This window comes from Hibiscus syriacus, unplaced genomic scaffold, assembly GCF_006381635.1.
Source record: "Hibiscus syriacus cultivar Baekdansim isolate YM2019G1 unplaced genomic scaffold, ASM638163v2 tig00111430_pilon, whole genome shotgun sequence".
Taxonomy (NCBI): Eukaryota; Viridiplantae; Streptophyta; class Magnoliopsida; order Malvales; family Malvaceae; genus Hibiscus; species Hibiscus syriacus.
In genome coordinates, this window is record NW_024063090.1 from 32,429 (window position 1) to 52,849 (window position 20,421).

The 20,421-nt window shown below is 35.0% G+C and overlaps 1 protein-coding gene across 2 annotated transcripts; it reads left to right on the forward strand.

Annotated features, from left to right (window-relative positions):
- The first annotated feature begins 15,015 nt into the window (after window positions 1–15,015).
- LOC120163231 (BTB/POZ and MATH domain-containing protein 4-like) lies at window positions 15,016–19,465 on the forward strand. 2 transcript variants are annotated; one of them, XM_039173210.1, is made up of 4 exons: window positions 15,016–15,459; window positions 17,785–18,130; window positions 18,257–18,536; window positions 19,123–19,465. In XM_039173210.1, exons 1-4 carry the CDS (start codon window positions 15,083–15,085, stop codon window positions 19,389–19,391), a joined length of 1,272 nt encoding a protein of 423 aa, XP_039029141.1. In that variant the 5' UTR covers window positions 15,016–15,082; the 3' UTR covers window positions 19,392–19,465. The 2 variants fall into 2 exon arrangements, with proteins under 2 accessions (XP_039029141.1, XP_039029142.1); XM_039173211.1 differs by lacking the exon at window positions 19,123–19,465 and adding an exon at window positions 18,890–19,100 and having other exon boundaries at window positions 18,257–18,532.
- The last annotated feature ends 956 nt before the right edge of the window (window positions 19,466–20,421 follow it).

A 20,421-nucleotide genomic window follows, 5' to 3' on the forward strand; every position in this document is an offset into this window, starting at 1 on the left:
CCTATATCATCATCAACACAAGAATCCTTCATCGTAAGGGGATTATTATCGAAAACAACATGAATAGACTCTGTTGAGTTAATCGATCAGATAAATCGGCCAAGAGAGGGTGAATTGGCAATTAAAATTTTAGTGGAATCTTTGACAGAAAATTGAAAATATTTGCACAGCGATTTAGAGTGGTTCGACTTTCTCAACCAAAGTCTATGTCCACTACCTTAGCTATCCACACTAAGGATTTTCCACAAATTAACTAATTTGTCTTTCTTTTGAGAACAAAGAGTAAGCTTACAACTCCCTCAAGAACTATACCCCAAATTCTTGAGAATACTTTCTCTCAAAGAGAAACTTACAAATTTTGCAAACTTACAGAAAAACCTCACAAGGTTGAATGTTTGCACGATTATAGAACAAGAAAAGAACAGTCAAGGATGAATACAAATGAGCACAAAGTGTGTTCTTAAAAGCAAAATGAATACTGAAAGGAATTTGGCTTGAATTGCTCAAACTTGATGTTTGATGCTTTCTCTCTTGTTTCTAACTTGGTTTTTTTATACTTGATGATCAAAGGCTTCATAACTTATTTAAATACACCTTGGGTAAATTCAGACCTTTGGGTATCAAATTGGTGATAATAGAGTCATTGTAGTGTGAAAATCCTCTTGAAAAGTGTGCTAGGAGCGTATGGGGTATCGATACACCCTGAAGGTGTATCAGTACTACCTGTATAAAATTCAAATATTTCAACCATTATAAAATCAATGGTATTGGTACCTCTCAAGGGGGTATCGATACTACTATGCAAAGAGATATCGATACCTGCCATGGTATCGGTACCTATTTTGCATTATGTTATTTCTCGGAGTCAAAACCAAATGAGGGATATCGATACCTTTGGGCTAGGTATCGATACTCCTATTTAAAGAGGTATCGATACCCTATGGGGTATCCGTAGCTCTTTTGCATTCGATGTTTGAGGGGTATTGATACTCGCTAAGGGGGTATCGGTACTTCCCTATTTAAAACTCAATTTTGACTCGATTATGGTTCGAAATACTTTGTAAAAATTGTTTCAAAAAATTTTTAAGTATAAATCACAATTTTTCATTCGAATATATAATTTTGAATCGAATATAAAATCTTAAAATTCAATCTTAAAATTCATTAACACTTTTGTTATATCAAAATATCAAAATGTTTTCTCAACCATCTCCCCCTTTTTGATATAACAAAACATTTTAGAAATTTTAAGATTTTTGGCTTTTGAAATTTTTCTTTGAAAAATTACTCCTCCTTACTATAACATTTCTCCCATTTTTTTGTTAAATCAAAAAGACTCTATAAAACGTTTAAACAAGTTTTTAAAGAAAATAGCCAATTAATTTAAATGATATAGCTGCTAAGATCAAAGCCAAGAGAAATATTAGTCATTAGTCCATAATCAATATTCATAAACAATATGTAATTAGGAGTTGGTCATAATTTGATCTAAAATGTAGATGATGCATAATCTAACATAAAAATTCAATATAAGTTCAAATATCAAATATCATTCATAATAAACCAAACTCAAACATCCAAAACAAACAAACATTCAAAAACCATCCAAATCATTCAAAATATTTTAACAATTCTAAGTTCATAATTGAACCTAAGAAAACTAGCAAGAGAAGTTCAAGCATTCGTAGGAGGATCGGGATTGAATCGATGTCCTCTAAGAAAAACAACATCATTGGTTAGTGCATCGAGTCTCTCATCAACAGCATTGAATCTATTGTCCATTACTTTGCGGTGAGCAGTCAAATGAGACTCTAAGGATGTGAACCTCAAATCCAATATCACCATAAAAGACTAAAAATATAGAGGCATTAAACTTTCTTGTCGGGATGGCTCATCCTCGGCCTGGTTTATGGGATCATCGACATCCAATAGAATATCTTCTAGCTCTTGAGCATCAGCCGAAGCAGGAGCAGCTCGTGAAAAGCTAGTACCCGGTGTTTTCTAAGTTGAGCAAACCCATTGGTCTTTGTCTCCACTCCATCCCGATTTTCGCAAAGAAGAGAGGTTGATTTGGGTGGTAAGAGGGGTGGCTACATCAAACTCTACCTTAAGCCCCGCTTTGATAAACATATTACTAAGTACACATTCGTAAACTAAAGTTTCAACACATTTAAAGGGAATATTGTTTACGGTTTCTATGAGTTCTCCAAAGATGATCTGAGGGAGATTTATTTTCTTATTTTTCTGGATACAATGTATCCACCATAAGTAAAGTGCTCTAAGAGTAGAGTATTTGCCTCCGGATGGTCTGAACCACCAAGAGATGATAAGATGAAGGAAACATTCATGATAATCTAAAACACTTGCACTAGACTTGGCTTTATAAGGAGTAGACACTATAACTCTCTCATTATCTAACCCTCTGTTATCTAATCCAAATTCACTAGCGATGTAGTCGGAGTCTATATTAATGTATTGGCCTATGAGATAGAATCGAATACTCTCAGTTACGGTTCGAGACTCATTTTGAACATAAACTGCATTGGAGTAGAAAATACGAACAAGTTGGTGGTAAACAATTGGTTCAAGCTAAAAGTGTTTATCAAATTTCCATTATTGGAAGGTAGGGAGGTATTTAAATTTCATGTCTATCACAGCTTGGAGAGATGGGATATACTCTTCCCTAATGTTATAAGACTCAAAATGGTTTACGAACCTAGAGTAGAGGCCTCTACGGTTAGGTTCATTAAAATACGAGTTTAGAATGGTCATCTCAGGTTTATTAGGGTTTTGTGGTAGAATAAGAGGTGCATTTGGAGGTGGGTTTGATCGAATAAAAGATGTCCTAACTCGTTTAGACATGGTTTATGAAATCAGAATGGGATGTAATACCTACAATTTAAAAACACATGTATAAAACAATTATTCCAAAAACTCAATATGAGTCCTCAATATTCAAGGTTCTTTAAAATAATGTCTAATGGGAAATTTTGAAAACTAAGTTTGAAAGATTATAATGTATATAGTTTTCATGAAAATAAAATAATTAAATCAAAAATAATAATTTAAAAATATTTTTTATTTCGAAAATTTTAAAAAAATTCGAAATCTTGTGTTTTTGATGAAATTAGTTGTAGATTCTAGTTCTACTAAATGTCCGATCACTAATTTGAACTAGAACTAACTAAAACTAGTCTTATGTTCAAAAATCAATAAAATAGTGTTATGAGAAAAATTACCTTGAAAAATCGAGATTGAGTGTAATGTGATGTTGTTTGCACGATTTTGATGATTGTAGCAACATTATTAGTTGAAGAACGAATGAAATCCGACTTGAATCGTTGATTTTTAGCAAAGATAAAGAGTTTGGTAGAGGAGAGGGAAAATGGCGGTAATGAGTGATATATGGGTTTTTTTTACCAAATGAAGATTTTAGGGATTTTAAAGCCTAAACCCGACAGGGGGTATCAGTACCCATCGAGGGGTACCGATACACATTCAAGGAGGGTATCAGTACTGTATGAATAGGTATCGATACCTATTGAATCAATATCGATACTATGCTAGTAGTATCGATACCTAGCAAGAGGGGGTATCGGTACTGGGTGGCCCGTATCGATACCTAGTACACAGAAATGTCAAAAATCTATATTTAAACACTTAGCATGAAAAATTAATCAGCTCTAATGGTAATGGCAACTCATATCACAAAAATTAACTATGTTCAATCAATAAAATCTACCCTTAAATTTTATTTGAACATATTATTAATTTTCACCAAGATCATAAACTCCCCCTAACTATTAGCATAGAAGGCATTCAAAAATGTTATTTTTATATGCATTTTTCATTTGCTAATTAAAACTGCTAAAATCATTTTAAACACTAAATCAAGATATGTCAGTTAAACCTAATTCTCTTCTAAGTGTCCAAAATCTTTCTTTATCCAAAGGTTTTCTAAAAATATCCGCTAATTGATGCAAAGTATCTACAAATTCTAGAACTACATCCTCTTTTAAGACATGATCTCTAATGAAATGATGTCTAATTTCAAAGTGTTTAGTTCTAGAGTGTTGGATAGGATTTTTAGTGAGACAAATAGCACTAGTATTATCACACTTGATAGGTATGGTACCAACTTTAATTCCATAGTCTAAAAGTTGTTGTTTCATTCATAAAACTTGTGTGCAACAACTACCGACTGAAATGTATTCCGCTGCAGTGGTAGATAATGCAACACTATTTTGTTTCTTTGAAAACCAAGAAATCAACATATTTCCTAGGAATTGACAAGTACCGGAGGTGCTTTTCCTATCTATTTTGCATCCTCCATAATTCACATCTGAGAAGGCATGTAAGCTAAAGCTAGAGTATGTAGGATACCAAAGTCCTATACTAGGAGTGTCCTTAAGGTATCTAAAGATTCTCTTAATGGCTTGTAGATGTGATTCCTTAGGGCATGATTGAAATCTAGCACATAAGCAAACACTAAACTTAATGTCTGGTATACTTGCGGTTAGATAAAGTAAAGAACCAATCATTGACCTATATAATTTAACATCGACGTATTTACCTCCTTCATCTTTTTCAAGATTTGTTGAAGAACTCATAGGAGTGACATGGGGTTTCACATTCTCCAATACAAACTTTTTGAGCATATCATGAATATACTTTGCTTGATTGATGAAGATGCCATCTTTCCTTTGCTTGATTTAGAGTCCCAAGAAAAATGAAAGCTCGCCCATCATGCTCATCTCAAATTCACCTTGCATTAGCTTTAAAAATTCTTTGCAAAGAGCATCATTAGTAGAACCAAATATTATATCATCCACATAGATTTGAACTACCAATAAATATTTACCTTTTCTTTTTATAAACAATGTAGTGTCAACTTTCCCTCTTGAAAAATATTTTTCAATTAAAAAATTTGACAATATTTTATACCAAGCTCTAGGAGCTTGTTTTAAACATATAGTGCTTTTGTCAATTTAAAAACATGATTTGGAAATTTTGAATATTCAAAACCAGGAGGTTGTTCCACATACGCTTCTTCTTTTATAAAATCGTTTAAAAATCACTTTTAACATCCATTTGATATAATTTAAATTCATTGAAACATGCAAATGCCAACAACATTCTAATTGCTTCAATTCTAACTACAAGAGCATATGTTTCATCATAGTCTATTCCCTCTTCTTGAGTGTACCCTTGAGCAACAAGTCTAGCCTTGTTCCTCACTATATTACCACTCTCATCTAGTTTGTTCCTAAATACCCATTTAGTACATATAGTATTTATTACTAGGCCTTTCAACTAATGTTCATACTTTACTTGTTTCAAATTGATTTAGATCTTCTTGCATAGCCATAATCCAATTTTCATCGGTTAATGCTTCTTTAACATTTTTAGGCTCTATGCATGAGATAAATGCAACATAATTACAAATGTCCCTAAGAGAAGATCAAGTAGTTACCCCTTTGGATGGATCACCTAATATCTCATCATCCTTGACATATTTGTACTCTCTTGCGTATGTGATTTCCCTTTCTTCAATGGTTAGATTCTTGAAGGCATCTTGAGTTTCTTCATCCTTCACTTCTTCTTTTGATGATGGTTCTCCAACATCATTTATATTTACAATACCTACATCATCATCAACACAAGAATCCTTCCTTAGAAGGGGATTATCTCTAAGTAGCTACGTGTGCTTTATGCCACTAAGGATTTTCCACAAATTCACTAATTTGTCTTTCTTTTGAGGACAAAGAGTAACATTATAACTCCCTCAAGAATTATACCCCAAATTCTTGAGAACACTCTCTCTCAAAGAGAAACTTACAAATTTTACAAAGTTAAAGAAAAACCTCACAAGGTTGAATGTTTGCACAATTCTAGAACAAGAAAAGAACACTCAAGGATGAATACAATTGAGCACAAAGTGTGTTCTTAAAAGCAAAATGAATATTGAAAGGAATTTGGCTTGAATTGCTCAAACTTGATGTTTGATGTTTTCTCTTTTGTTTATAACTTGATTATTTTGTAATACTTGATGATCAAAGGCTTCAGAACTTGTTTAAATACACCTTGGGTGAATTCAGACCGTTGAGAATCAAATTGGTGATAACAGAGCCATTGTAGTGTGAAAATCCTCTTGAAAAAGCTTCTAGGAGCGTATGTGTATCGATACATCTTGAAGGGGTATCGGTACTACCTATATAAAATTCAAATATTTTGACCGTTATAAAAACCAATGGTATCAGTACCTCACAAGGGGGTATCGATACTACTATGCAAAGAGGTATCGATCCTGTCATGGTATCGATACCCATTTTGCATTCTGTTATTTCTCGGAGTCAAAACCAAATGAGGGGTATCGGTACCTTTGGGCTAGGTATCAGTACTCCTATATAAAGGGGTATCGATACCCTATGGGGTATCCTTACCTCTTTTGAATTCGATGTTTGAGGGGTATTGATACTCGCTAAGGGGGTATCGATACTTCTCTATTTAAAACTTAATTTTGACTCGATTATGGTTCGAAATACTTTGTAAAAATTGTTCCAAAAATATTTTAAGTATAAATCACAATTTTTCATTAAGTAAGGAGTAAAAATTGATCTTTGAAAACTTGAAGTAATATTTTTGATATTCGAATAATTGAATTGAACATATAATTTTGAATCGAATATAAAATCTTAAAATTCAATCTTAAAAATCATTAACACTTTTGTTATATCGAAATATCAAAATGTTTTCTCAACAGACTCTTCTACCACTAAAGTTCTTTTATTAAATACTTGATAAGCTTTAGAATTTAACGAATAACCCAGAAAAATTCCTTCATCACTTTTTGCATCAAAATTGCCAAGATTGTCTTTACCGTAGTTTAAAACAAAACATTTACATCTAAAAGGATGAAAATATCTAATGTTAGGCTTTTTATTTTTGAAAATTTTCATATGGAGTTTTCTTTAAAATAGGCCTAATCATTACTCGGTTAATAACATAACAAGTGGTATTTGTGGCTTCCGTCCAAAAATATTTTGGCAAATTATTTTCACAAAGCATGGTTTTAGCCATTTCCTCTAAAGTTCGATTTTTCCTCTCAATAATTTCATTTTGTTGAGGGGTTCTAGGTGCTGACAATTATGGCTAATCCCATTTGAATTAAAAAATCAGTAAATCCAATATTTTCAAATTCGGTACCATGATCACTCCTAACACTTTAAATGGATTAACCTTTTTCATTTTGGATTACTTTTGAAAAGGTGATAAAAATTTCTAATGATTCATCTTTAGTACTTAAGAATAGAACCCAAGTAAATCTAGAATAGTCAGCTACTAATACAAAGACATATTATTTTCCACCCAAGCTAGTAGTTCTAATTGGCCCAAAAAGATCTATATGGATCAATTGTAATACTCTACTAGTTGATACATAGTTAATGGATTTAAAGGAAACTTTCTTATATTTACCTTTTGTGCATGCATCACAGATTTTATCAAGATTAAATTTCAGTTTTGGCAAGCCTCTTACTAAATTGCCTTCATTAGTCCCTAAAATCCTAGTTCCCTTGGGTATCCATTTGTTTAGGGTATCCTTATCTTTAGAAGCATTGAGTCCTTTAGGAACCCATATACTCCTAATGATTTTACCATTAGAGGTTATTTGGGGACCTCTATGATTGTAAGCTTTAAAATTCTTTCTAATATAGTTGGATTTTGAACTTTCGCCTTTTTCAAAATGTTTTGATCCAACTTTATTGAAAGAAGCTTTAATATCATCAATTTCCTTTTGATGATCATCATAAACTTTAGAAAGTAAGTTTTGCAAATCATAATTTTTCTTTTCAAAATCATCGATTTTGACTTGTAAATCCTTAATCTTACTTTCAAGTTCAATGTTGGTCTTGGATATGAGATTTTTTTCGTTTTTCAATTTTGAAATGTATTTCTTGTATTTTGAAAATAATTTCTCATAATTCGAAGTCAACCCATTATATTCCTCTAATAACTCATCAAATGAATAATCTTTTAAATTGGATGAGTTAGAGATTACCTGAGAATCCTCCCCGAAGGCCATCAAGCACAAGTTTACTACTTCTTGTTCCTCTTCATCGGATGATTCGTCATTGATCCAAGTAGCCACATGTGCATTATGCTTCTTCTTTGAAAGACCCTTCTTCTTCAATTATGGGAAATCGTATTTAACATGCCCAGGCTTTTTGCATTCATAGCAAATGATTGGGTCCTTCTCATTTGAATCATTTTTGAAGCCTTCGTTTCATTGGAATTTTCTTCCTCTATTTGGCTTCATTAATTTTCTGAGTCTTCTAGAAAGCAAGGCCATTTCTTCATCTTTGTTATCGTCAGAGTCACTCTCATCTTTGGTGGATTTAAGAGCAACACCAATATTCTTCTTTTTTTCTCCGTCTCCTTCTTTGTGTCGTCCTTCTTCTCATGATCTACCTCATCTTAAATCATCATTTCATGAGTGAGGAGAGAACCAATTAGCCCATCGAGAGTTAAAGACTTTATGTCTTTAGCTTCGATAATCGCAATCTTTTTCGATTGCCAAGCTTTTGGAAGAGAATAAATTATCTTCCTCACAAGTTTCTCGTTGGGGATTATTTCTCCAAACTCGTTGAGGACATTGACAATCACCGAGAATCTATCATTCATAGCTTTGATATTTTCATCTGGTTTCATCATGAAATTTTCATAGCTATGACTAAGAAGACTAATTTTGGATTATTTTACCTCGTTGATTCCTTCATGTGTGACTTGAAGTTTGTCCCATATCTCCTTGGTAGTTGAACAAGATTATATTCTCATGTATTCATCTGGTCCAAGTGTACAGAAAAGAATATGGATAACTTTTGAGTTGAGCTGGAATAATCTCATCTCTTCTTCACTCCATATTTCTGGATCTGTGGATGGTTTAGAGTATCCTTTCATCATGATTTTCCATGCTCCTATGTAATTAGCTTGAATAAAGAACTTCAACCTATTCTTCCAATAGGTATAGTTATCTCTATTGAGGAAAGGAGGCTTGTTAACGGACTGAGAATCAAGAACGAAGTTGAAGTTTGATGTAGAGGCCATTGATGACTTGAATATCGATTGAACTTTTCCCGAATCTACTCAAGAGGTGGTAAAACCTTCAAATGAGTGTAGATCTGATAGCCAAGAGGGGGTGAATTGGAAATGAAATTTTTGGTGGATGCTTTGACAGAAAATTGAAAATATTTGCACAGCGATTTAGAGTGGTTCGACTTTCTCAACCAAAGTCTACGTCCACTACCTTAGCTATCCACACTAAGGATTTTTCACAAATTCACTAATTTGTCTTTCTTTTGAGGACAAAGAGTAACCTTACAATTCCCTCAAGAATTATACCCCAAATTCTTGAGAACACTCTATCCCAAAGAGAAACTTACAAATTTTGCAAACTTACAGAAAAACCTCACAAGGTAGAATGTTTGCTCAATTCTAGAATAAAGAAAGAACACTCAAAGATATACAATTGAGCACAAAGTGTGTTATTGAAGGCAAAATGAATATTGAAAGGATTTTGGCTTGAATTACTCAAACCTGAGGTTTGATGCTTTCTCTTTTGTTTCTATCTCAATTCTTGTGTAATTCATTGTCACCAATGGCTTCAAAACTTGTTTAAAAACACCTCAAATGAATTCTGAACGTTGAAATCTTGGTGGAGTCAATAGAGCTGTTGTGGTGTGAAATCCATTTGAAAAGTCTGCTGGGAGCGTATGGGTATCGATACTCATTCATAGGGGTATCGGTACTACCTGTTATAAATTCAAATATTTCAACCATTGCAACCCAATAGTATCGATACTGGCCAAGGGGTATCGGTACTACTTTTTAGTGTAGTATCGATACCGTCCAGGGGTATCAATACTACTATGTAAAGTAGTATCGGTACCGGTCATGGTATCGGTACCCATTTTGTATTATGTTATTTCTCAGAGTCAAAAACAAAGAGGTAGTATCGGTTCCATTGACTATGGTATCGACACTACTATGATTAAGTTTATTATAGAAGAGGAAGTAGTGAATGTCCTTTCAGTGTACACCCCACACGTTGGCCTAGGGGAGGGGGAGAAACGTTGCTTCTGGGATCAGTTAGATGATATACTTAGGAGCATTCCGGAGGACCAAAGAGTTTTCATAGGGGGAGACTTCAATGGCCATATAGGAAGTGCAACCGACGGGTATGACGGTGTTCATGGGGGTTTCGGTTATGGTAGCAGGAACGATGGGGGGCGTACGTTGCTTGATTTTGCTACTGCTCACGATTTGGTGATCACTAACTCCTTCTTTAATAAGAGAGATGCGAACTTGATTACGTTTCATAGCGGGGGACATTGTACCCAAATCGACTACATCTTGATTAGAAATCAGGAACGATGGGCTTGCATTGACTGTAAGGTGTTCCCTGAAGAGGCATGTGCATCACAACACAAATTGTTGGTTTTGGTGTATCGCGTACCCCACGGGCGGAGCACTCATAGGAGGGCTAAACTTGGTAAACCTAGGATCCTCTGGAAGAACTTACATGGAGCGACAACTGATGACTTTAGGAGTAAGGTTTTGTCTAATACAAGTTTTGAAACTACAAACTCAAAAAATGCAGATATGTTATGGAAAAATATGGCAAATTCCATCAGAGATGTTGGCAAAAATACCCTTGGGTTGTCGACGGGGAAGGCCAAGGAACATAAAGAATCGTGGTGGTGGAACGACGAAGTCCAAACTAAGGTGAAGACAAAACAAACTTGCTTCAAGGAGTTTCTACAATGCAATGACGACGAAGAAAGGTCGAGAGCTAAACAAAGATACCAGGAGGCAAAGCGGGAAGCCAAGAAAACGGTAGCTAAAGCAAAGGATAAGGCATACGAGGAAATGTACAAGAGATTAGACACCAAGGAAGGACAAAATGGCATCTTCAGACTTGCAAAATCTAGGGAGATTAGGAAAAAGGATCTAGGTAACATTAGGTTTATTAAGGACAACAATGGTGTTCTTTTAGCGAAAGATCACGATATTAAGAGGGTTTGGGGTAGTTACTTCTTTAGCTTATTTAATGGCGGTGCCTCTCCATGTAGAGATAGTATCGTTGATGGGTTAGCCGACTATCATACTACGGCCAATGACTGCCCTACAAGTAGGATTGGGTTTGAGGAAGTCAAAATGGCTCTTAGAAAGATGGGAAGGGACAAAGCTGTCGGTCCTGATCAAATTCCTATCACTGTGTGGTTGGCCCTAGGAGAAGAGGGAGTTAAGTGGTTGACCAACATCTTTAATATTATTCTAGAGACTGCCAAGATGCCAGAGGAGTGGAGAGAGTCTACGGTGATACCAATCTATAAAAATAAAGGAGATCCCCAACGTTGTGGTAACTACAGAGGTATTAAACTCCTCAGCCATACCATGAAGCTATGGGAAAGGGTGATAGAGGCTAGGTTGAGACAAGTTACTAGGGTTTCGGAAAACCAATTTGGCTTTATGCCAGGCAGGTCTACCACGGAGGCGATTCATCTACTTCGACGGCTTATGGAGAAATATAGGGAAAAGTCTAGAGATCTTCACATGGCGTTCATTGACCTTGAGAAGGCTTATGATAGTGTTCCCCGCGATACGATCTGGAAGACTTTGGAAACGAGACGGATCCCAACTGCTTATATCCGGGCGATTCGTGATATGTACTGTAGATCTACTACTTACGTCAGGACTACAGTTGGCGACACCGAGGCATTCCCGGTGGAAATCGGACTCCACCAGGGGTCGGCTCTTAGCCCTTACATCTTCACCTTGATCATGGACGACATCTATTGTGCGACACCAGACGATGTACCATGGTGTATGCTTTTCGCTGACGACATTGTCTTAGTTGCTGAAACAAAATCTGAGTTGAATAGTAGACTGGCTACCTGGAAGACTGCTTTGGAAGAAAAAGGTTTAAGGATCAATATTGAAAAGACAGAGTATTTATGTTCAAACTTCAATGGGAACCAAAACGATGAAGATGTAGAAGTATGCATAGAAGGACACGTTCTCCCCTCAAAGGATTGTTTCAAGTACCTAGGGTCTATGATACATAAAGATGGGGGTAGATGATGACGTTACACACCGTATAAAGGCGGGATGGCTAAAGTGGGGGCCGCTACTGGAGTTCTGTGTGACAAGAAGGTCCCTCTAAAACTTAAGGGAAAATTTTATAGAATGGCAATAAGACCAGCGCTGTTGTATGGATCAGAATGTTGGGCAACCAAGAAGGATCACGTAAGGAGGATTAAGGCCGCAGAAATGAGAATGCTTCGATGGACATGTGGTAAGACTCTGAGAGATATGACGACAAACTCTGCTATTAGGATGTCCTTGGGGTGGTGTCTGTTTCCGAAAAATTGAGGGAGGGAAGACTACGGTGGTTTGGGCATGTCCTTAGGCGACTACCGTCGGATGCGGTAAGGAGGGTAGAGTCGATTACAGTCGACGGTGCCAGAAGGAAAGGACGACCAAGGCGAAAGTGGGAAGACTGCTTGAGATCTGATTTGAGGGATTTAGCCCTTACCGAAGACATGACCTCTGATAGGAAAATATGGAGGCTAAAGACTAGGGTAGTCGAGTAGTGTGGGTCACATCTATAGGGTGTATCATCTCTGTCTTCTTTTAATGTCTTTGTAGTATTTTCCATGACTTATACTTTTTATACGTTTCTGTTATTGGTATTTATGAAGGATTAGAACTGGGCTTGCTAACGTTGACTTCTGTGTATCATTCTCTTCATGTTTCCTCTTTTAAATTTAGCCGGATCTTATCTTATGTTTATGTCTATATGCAGAGATTCTTTCGCAGGGATAATTATGCAGGGATTAATTCCCGTTACAGACGCACATATGATTTTAATGACTGCATATGAATACTGTTTAGCTATGTATTTATGTATTTATTTATACATGCATTGCATTTTATCTAAATTTTTAATTTTCTGACTGCCGGAGGTCTTCCACGGAAGTTACTCTCAAACTGGCGTTGGGGGTAGCCTACTACCCTACCTCCCCCTTACCCCATACATATGGGAATTGGGTTTTGTTGTTGTTGTTGTTGTTGTTAGAGTAATATTTGAAATATTTGAATAATTGAATCGATTATAATATTTTAAATCAAATATAAAATCTTAAAATTACTTAACACTTTATTTGTTATATCGAAATATCAAAATGTTTTCAACAGATATTCACTTCAGTATATATACCATTTCTGCATTCTGGAATCCATAGTATCGATACATTTCTCTTAGTATTGATACCCACAACAGTATCGATACTAATTGCATCAGTATCGATAATGTTTATCATATTTCCTCAAATTTAAACCTATAGTATCGGTATTGTTCTTCGAGTATCGATACCCTTACCCAGATTTTACATTTTTCATTTTGATTTTTACCCAAATTTTGTTTAATTTTCTTACTTTTACCTCCAACAATACCATTTAACTCATCCTTACTAAACCCAACTAATTTTCCTTCATTAATCTTCCTATAACATCTAAATTCTTCAAAGAACACTCCAATCCAAGAATCACACTACTTTTTCATACATGTTTTTAATCACATCCAATGCTTCTAATCTCTCATTTACTTCTTTGACAAGTCAAATTTACTTGTAAACTTCAATAAAAACTCATTTCATCATATCACTCAAAAAATCATTTTCTCAAATCCCATATAATTCACTAATCACTTAGTTTTAATCATCCTTGAACTTTTCTTAAACCTCTATATCACTTAAGGTTTCAAAACCAACCCATAAACTAAAGGAAAAATCAACTTATAGAAATCTTACCTTTGGCTATGGGGAGAACAGGAAAAACGGGAAGAAGGAGAAGAGAACCAAGTTTGCCTTTTTAACATTTTCCATTTCCAACCTTATTAAATATCCCCATAAAAGTAAATATTAAATTTGTTCATTCTAAAAGACTAAATTATCCTTCCATTCTTCCATTCTTACTAATTAGTCTTAAACAACATTTTCCCAATTCATTTCTTGTACTTTACCAATTATTCAATTTAATCCTCCAAATTTTAAATCCTTTCATTATAATTATCGACCCGACGTTTAAGGTATTACATTATGTGTATCCAAATCAAATGAGAAAGCTGCATATTTATAGTATGGGTTTGCAGAAAATAATAGTAATAAATTATTCGATGTTTATCAAAATATTTTAAACTCAAAACCCCCTAAAATTGAAGCTTTCACACATGGCGATGGAGTTCAACCTTGTACAGTGATCTGTAAATATCAAATATGTTAATCCTTACAATATGCGTTGAGGAAGAATGGAAGGAGAAGAAGACTGCTATTAGTTCAACCTTATATCCAATATTCAACAAAATTTGCTCCTCCCTCTTTGAAACAGTTGGAGTTTAGTTGAGGAAGAATGGAAGGAGATGAAGACTGCTATTCGTTTGTGTTCGTAAAAATTAAAAAATTGAACTATTATTTAATATTTATAATAGTTTTGTTAAGATTATAACAAGTTCTTAAGTTAACTTGATAATTGGGTGTTTAGCTTTGGTTTTAAAGGTCTATGGTTCAAATCCTATTGAGAACATTTTTTCCACTAACAAAACGACAATATTTTGAGCTTTTTGAGCGTTAAAACGATCATGCCAAAGCGACGCTGTTTTGGTGTTGGTGAAGGAGCCATGTCATCACCGTCATGGCAAGGAGATGTCATGTCAGCGTCCCGTTAACGGATTAACGGCGGGTGACATAATTGGAGTTAAACATAAACGTTAGTGATAAAATTGATAAAATTAAAACGTCAGTGGCATTTTTAAGCTTAAACGTAAAGATGAGTGGTATTTGAAGCAGTTAACCCTTTATTTAAATGATGGATGTTTAATTTGATTTGAACTCAAAAAAGTAATAAATAATGGAATTAAGTTTAAAACGTAAAAGAATATCTTCCAATCCAAAGCAATCAAAATCATTCCCCCTTTTATTTTTCCATCACTTTCCCCAGAAAACACTCAAAACTCCACCGACCCATGCCCCCCTCTCCCTTGGGCTCGCCGACGAGCTCCCGGTCTGTAACCCAGACCGTCAATGGCTCGCACCACTTCGTAATCAAGGGCTATTCCTTAGCCAAAGGCATGGGCGTAGGCAAACACATAGCCAGCAAGACCTTCACCGTGGGAGGTTATCAATGGGCAATCTACTTTTACCCCGATGGAAAAAACTCCGAAGATCATTCTACCTATGTCTCCGTTTTCGTGGCTTTAGCGAGCGAAGGAACCGATGTTAGAGCCCTTTTCGAGTTAACTCTTTTGGACCAAAGTGGGAAAGGGAAACATAAAGTTCATAGCCATTTCGATCGAGCTCTCGAGAGCGGCCCATATACGCTTAAGTATAGGGGAAGTATGTGGTAAGGTTATTGCTTCTTCGTTTTTAAATTCGTTTTTGGGCCTTTTTGCGTTGTTTCTTTTAAATTTTTTGGTGGAATTTTTAAATATGTTAGGGAAAAGGGTTGGAGAAAGGTTATTGAAGAAAAGAAAGGAACGATTAATTTCCTGTTCAAATTCTTATTAAATTTTAGGGGGCGGGGTCATTCTTGTTGTTGGGTTTGAACAATTTTGGAAGTAGGCTAAGGAAATAAGTGTTAGAAAACTGGGGGAACGGCCAAGTATTGATGCTTTTGAAGAATTAGACGTGAATGAGAAATGACGTTTTGATGAAGGATGTAGGATTTATGCACTGGGAATTGAGGATAATTTTTGCTGCTCAAGTGCAAAGGATGGATGATATGAGTTTAAATTATAGGTTCTAGCCGTTGCAATGCTCCCTTCTATACCGAACAAAATCAAAGATAATTTTGATTATTTATAGTTTATTGGGATCAGTAGATTAGGAATGATTAATAGAAGAAATTAATCAGAAATTCAGAATAGATTGTAGTTTGGTATGTTGATTGGCACCAATGGAAACTGTAAAACTTGTAATTGCATACCCAAGTCAAAATGGGGTGAAATGTTTGCTACATTACTGAAGCAAATGATCTTGTCAAAAAGAAAACGAATCTCATTTAGATTCAGGATTGTAAGTGCATGATATGTCTGTTTCTGCCAAACCTGCATTTATTATTAAACTTTTTTGAATCATATGTAATTGTAAACTATCAATGTGGTTATGCCTCTTCATGCTATTGGAGTATGTTTCTGGTACAATTTTTATAGTTAGAGTTCCATCATGAATTTGTTAGTAAGAATTCTGAAGATAACCATCTAATTCCTAGAATAGCAAAGAAATGGTCGGTCTTTCATAGTCATGAATCATGACGTGCAAGTTCTGTTAAAGCTTCTCGGATGGAAATTAATTTTACTTGAAACTAAAGTAGACTTATTTTCTTTTGACGAAGGGGGCTAAAAAAAGAAACTCAACAGTGATGTTTAAGGAAATAGAACTAGCATAAGACACAGGATATTAAATAAGAAATTTTCAACCAAAAGGAATAGATAGTAGAAGAACTATTGGTGCAGATAAATACTTAACCAGCTCATAGGTACACCAGATTGCATGGGATGCATGCATTTATAGAGGTTATTTTTCTCCTATAGAGAAAATGAGAAAAAGATTCTAACTGAAGATCCTTTCAGTTATGACATCCATTTCCAGTGTTAATGCTCCCTTAAACTCGTTCTGCATGTGTACCCTCTCTTTTCCTATACGTGAACGTGGAAGGAGACAGTATCTGAATGCCTTATTCGTTTTTTGGAGTTCCGTTATGATATCTATCTCTTTGTGTCTGTGTGGTTATGAAGAAGTCAAAGAGAGGAGGAACAATTTCTGCTGCTTCTTTTTAAATCCTCTCACACTACTTGCATATCTCTTGTATTAAATATTTGGTTCCTTCAGGTTAACATTTATTATTTCTTCACAAGATAAAATCTCAGTATAGGGTACTAACTAAGTTATTATTATGATCATTGTATTTCAACCATGTGGGGAATCTCTTCTCCTAATTCACCTCTGATATTTGTCTTGTCCACTTTTAAACTTTAAAGCATACTGTATGTTACTCAAACTGGGGGTTGAATGTTGGCACGTGTATCTGTTTGACAGGTCTGCTCATTTTTCTAAATATTTTCATTTATTTAGAGGGTCCCGCTTTCATATTTATATCTGAATATGTGTTTGTCCTTCAACAAAAATGAAGAGTTGGAGCACCATAGAACATTACCATATAATTGTTTTACATGGCTTTAGTAATCTCTTATGAAGAGTTATCGCCTAATTTTTTCTATTGTACCACTGAAACTTGTTATTTATTGTTGAAAAAACTAACTATAAGGTCAACTATGGATAATAATATTAGTTATTTATTTCCTATTTTTTGAGCAATCTACTTTTTATTTTTTTGAGAAGGAATACAAGTACAATCATGTTGATTAACAAATACAAATGCAAGACATCCAAATCAAAGCAAGTAAAATCAATCAATATAAAGAACAAATCGGACAAACATAGATTAGAATAATTCTGAACAAGATCCATACATTATGGATTTTAGCGCATTTACCATATATATACCCACAGCAAAAGTTGACTGTTATATAATGATCAATACTTCTTTCGAACCAGTTTTATTTTCCTCTCCTCCTATCTTATCTGAAGCATATAATTCAAATGTAATCAATTGCCTAAGTTTTGACACGTGACTCAATTTTACTTTCGATGGTTTCTTTATTTTCAGGGGATACAAGCGTTTCTTCAGGCGTGCTATGCTTGAAACATCTGATTTCCTCAAGGATGATTGCTTAAAAATAAATTGCACTGTCGGTGTTGTGGTTTCCGAAATAGATTGCCCAAGGTTGCATTCCATACAGGTCCCTGAGTCTGATATTGGCTCCCATTTTGGCATGTTATTGGAAAATGAAGAAGGTTCAGATATTACTTTTATTGTGTCTGGGGAAAAGCTTCATGCTCACAAGCTGGTGTTAGCTGCTAGATCTCCTGTATTTGAAGCTGAATTTTCTGATCAGATGGAAGAAGATGATAACGAAATAGTGGTTACAGATATGGAGCCCAGGGTATTTAAGGTAGCATTTTCCTTAGCCTACCTTGGATTTAGTTGTAATTCTGCAAAATTCATATTATCACTCTTTATAGGGCATTAGAGTTTACTCAGTGTGGTTGTCTTATTTTCCTGACATTCATTTTGGCAGGCTTTGCTGCACTTCATCTACAGAGACAGCCTTATTGATGATGAGGAGTTTGCCGGGACTAGTTCATCTTGTATGCCATCTGTACCTGATGCATTAACTGCAAAATTGTTGGCAGCAGCAGACAAATATGACTTGCCTAGACTTAGACTGATGTGTGAGTCTGTAATCTGCAAGGACATATCTGTGAACTCAGTCGCAAACATTTTAGCCCTTGCCGATCGTCATCATGCTATGGATCTAAAAGCTGTTTGCTTAAAATTCGCTGCTGAAAATCTTGTTGGTAAATTCTTCTGTTCGTTTATCGGTATTCCAAATTTTACATTACATAGAAATGCTTAATGCGTCCATGTTCCGGGTACAGTCTGGTTGCCCGTGTATGATAAACTACTTGTTTTTAAGATAAAATATCGAGATAATGCTCAGCTTCAGCATTCACCTGTATGATGAACATGGAAAAAGTTGAATATTTTCCTTTCATGGCATGCCTATTTGTATTCCAAAGCCAAAAATGTCACCAGACGATGCTAGGCATTCAAATTTAGGAAGAACTTGGTTTCGAGATGAGTCATATTTTCCATTTTTGGTTCTGGCATTGCTGCAGCCAGCCTGCTGGCCTTGCCTGTTTGAGGTTAGGTTTCTGTTATGTTTTTCAAGGCTAAGCCAGCCTGTCCCTGCCCATGGGTAAGGTTGGTATCGAGTGTTCTAGATGATAACAAGATGTTAGCTAAGATCTCTTATTGCTATTCTCTTCTGTTTGTGAAGATTTTTTCTCTTCAGAACCCGAGCGTTTCGTGGTTACTATAATAAACTACATTTTCTCTCAGCACCCTAACTTGTCATGTAACTGACTGTTGTATTCGATGCAGCTGTTATGCGCTCAGATGGTTTTGAGTATCTCAAAGAAAACTGCCCTTCATTGCAGTCGGAGATACTAAAGACAGTTGCAGGATGCGACGAAGAGTTCAGCGGTGGGGGAAAGAGCCGAAGCGTGTGGGCACAGTTTTCTAATGGCGGCGATACGATTAACAGGAGTGTAAGGCAAGAAACGTGGGAAAACGAAGGGGAACAAAATCAAGGTGTGTGGGTTCAGCTCGAAGAAGGTGGCGGCGAAGGGAGTCCAAGGCAAGAAGAATAGTTCTTGCTGCTGCTGGTGGAAAAATGGTAAATTGTTTTTACAGCTAACATTTGAGGACATTAGATGGGAGAAAAGGGCATGGTGGAAATGAAAATGAACATTATTATTAATAATAATTAATTGTGGAAAACATTTGCCTTTTGCCTCTTCTGAATGTGTGTTTTTTCTTTTATGGTTCGATGTTGCCGTATGTGACCATGTTTGGTATATGCTGTCACGTTATAATTTGGTCTCAGGTTGCATACGAAAATTATATTCTCTCTCTCTCCCTCTCTCTCTCTCTCTCTCTATATATTAGGAAAGAGAATCCTTTGTAAACGTTTTTATTCCTTTGATTAATCTGCAATATGTAAATGATGTTTCTCATTTGTGTTTTTTGGGGTTCTTGTATATAATTATTATAAAAGGTAAGACTTTTTCTAAACGAATTAGGGGTTTTATAGTAAATTAAAGGGTAAACTACTTATGTGGTCATTCACCTATTATTAGTTTTTGTTTGGGTCAATTATTATTTTTTTTTTTCAAAATCATATTTAATGTTACGTTTTGATTATTCGTTGTTAAAAATTAATGGTGATTTTAAAGTGCCAGGATAAAGTAATGCTATGTCATTAATGAGAAATAATTAATATTATTGGTAATAACAATCGATGATCATAATATATCTAAAAATATAATTTTATGTATGACTTAAAAAAATAATTAAGTGAATAAAATAAAAACTTAAAAAAAAAGAAATGAGTGAATGAAATAAAAACTAAGTAATAGATAAGTAGTTTAAATAAAATTATCGACATGTCCATGAACTTGGACCCATTTTATGATCGAGTTCAGACACCACCTCTTTTATAATTAAATAAAGAAGATGCTAAGAAAGAGTGTTTTATTCATTGTGGGAAATTCTACGGTGCGACAGTTTTAATATACAGTTAAAAAAAGATGTTATCGGTTTTGTTATTATTTTAAATAATAAAATCAGTAAAAAATACCCAAAACATTATTATTTCTACCGGTTTTGTTGTTATTATTA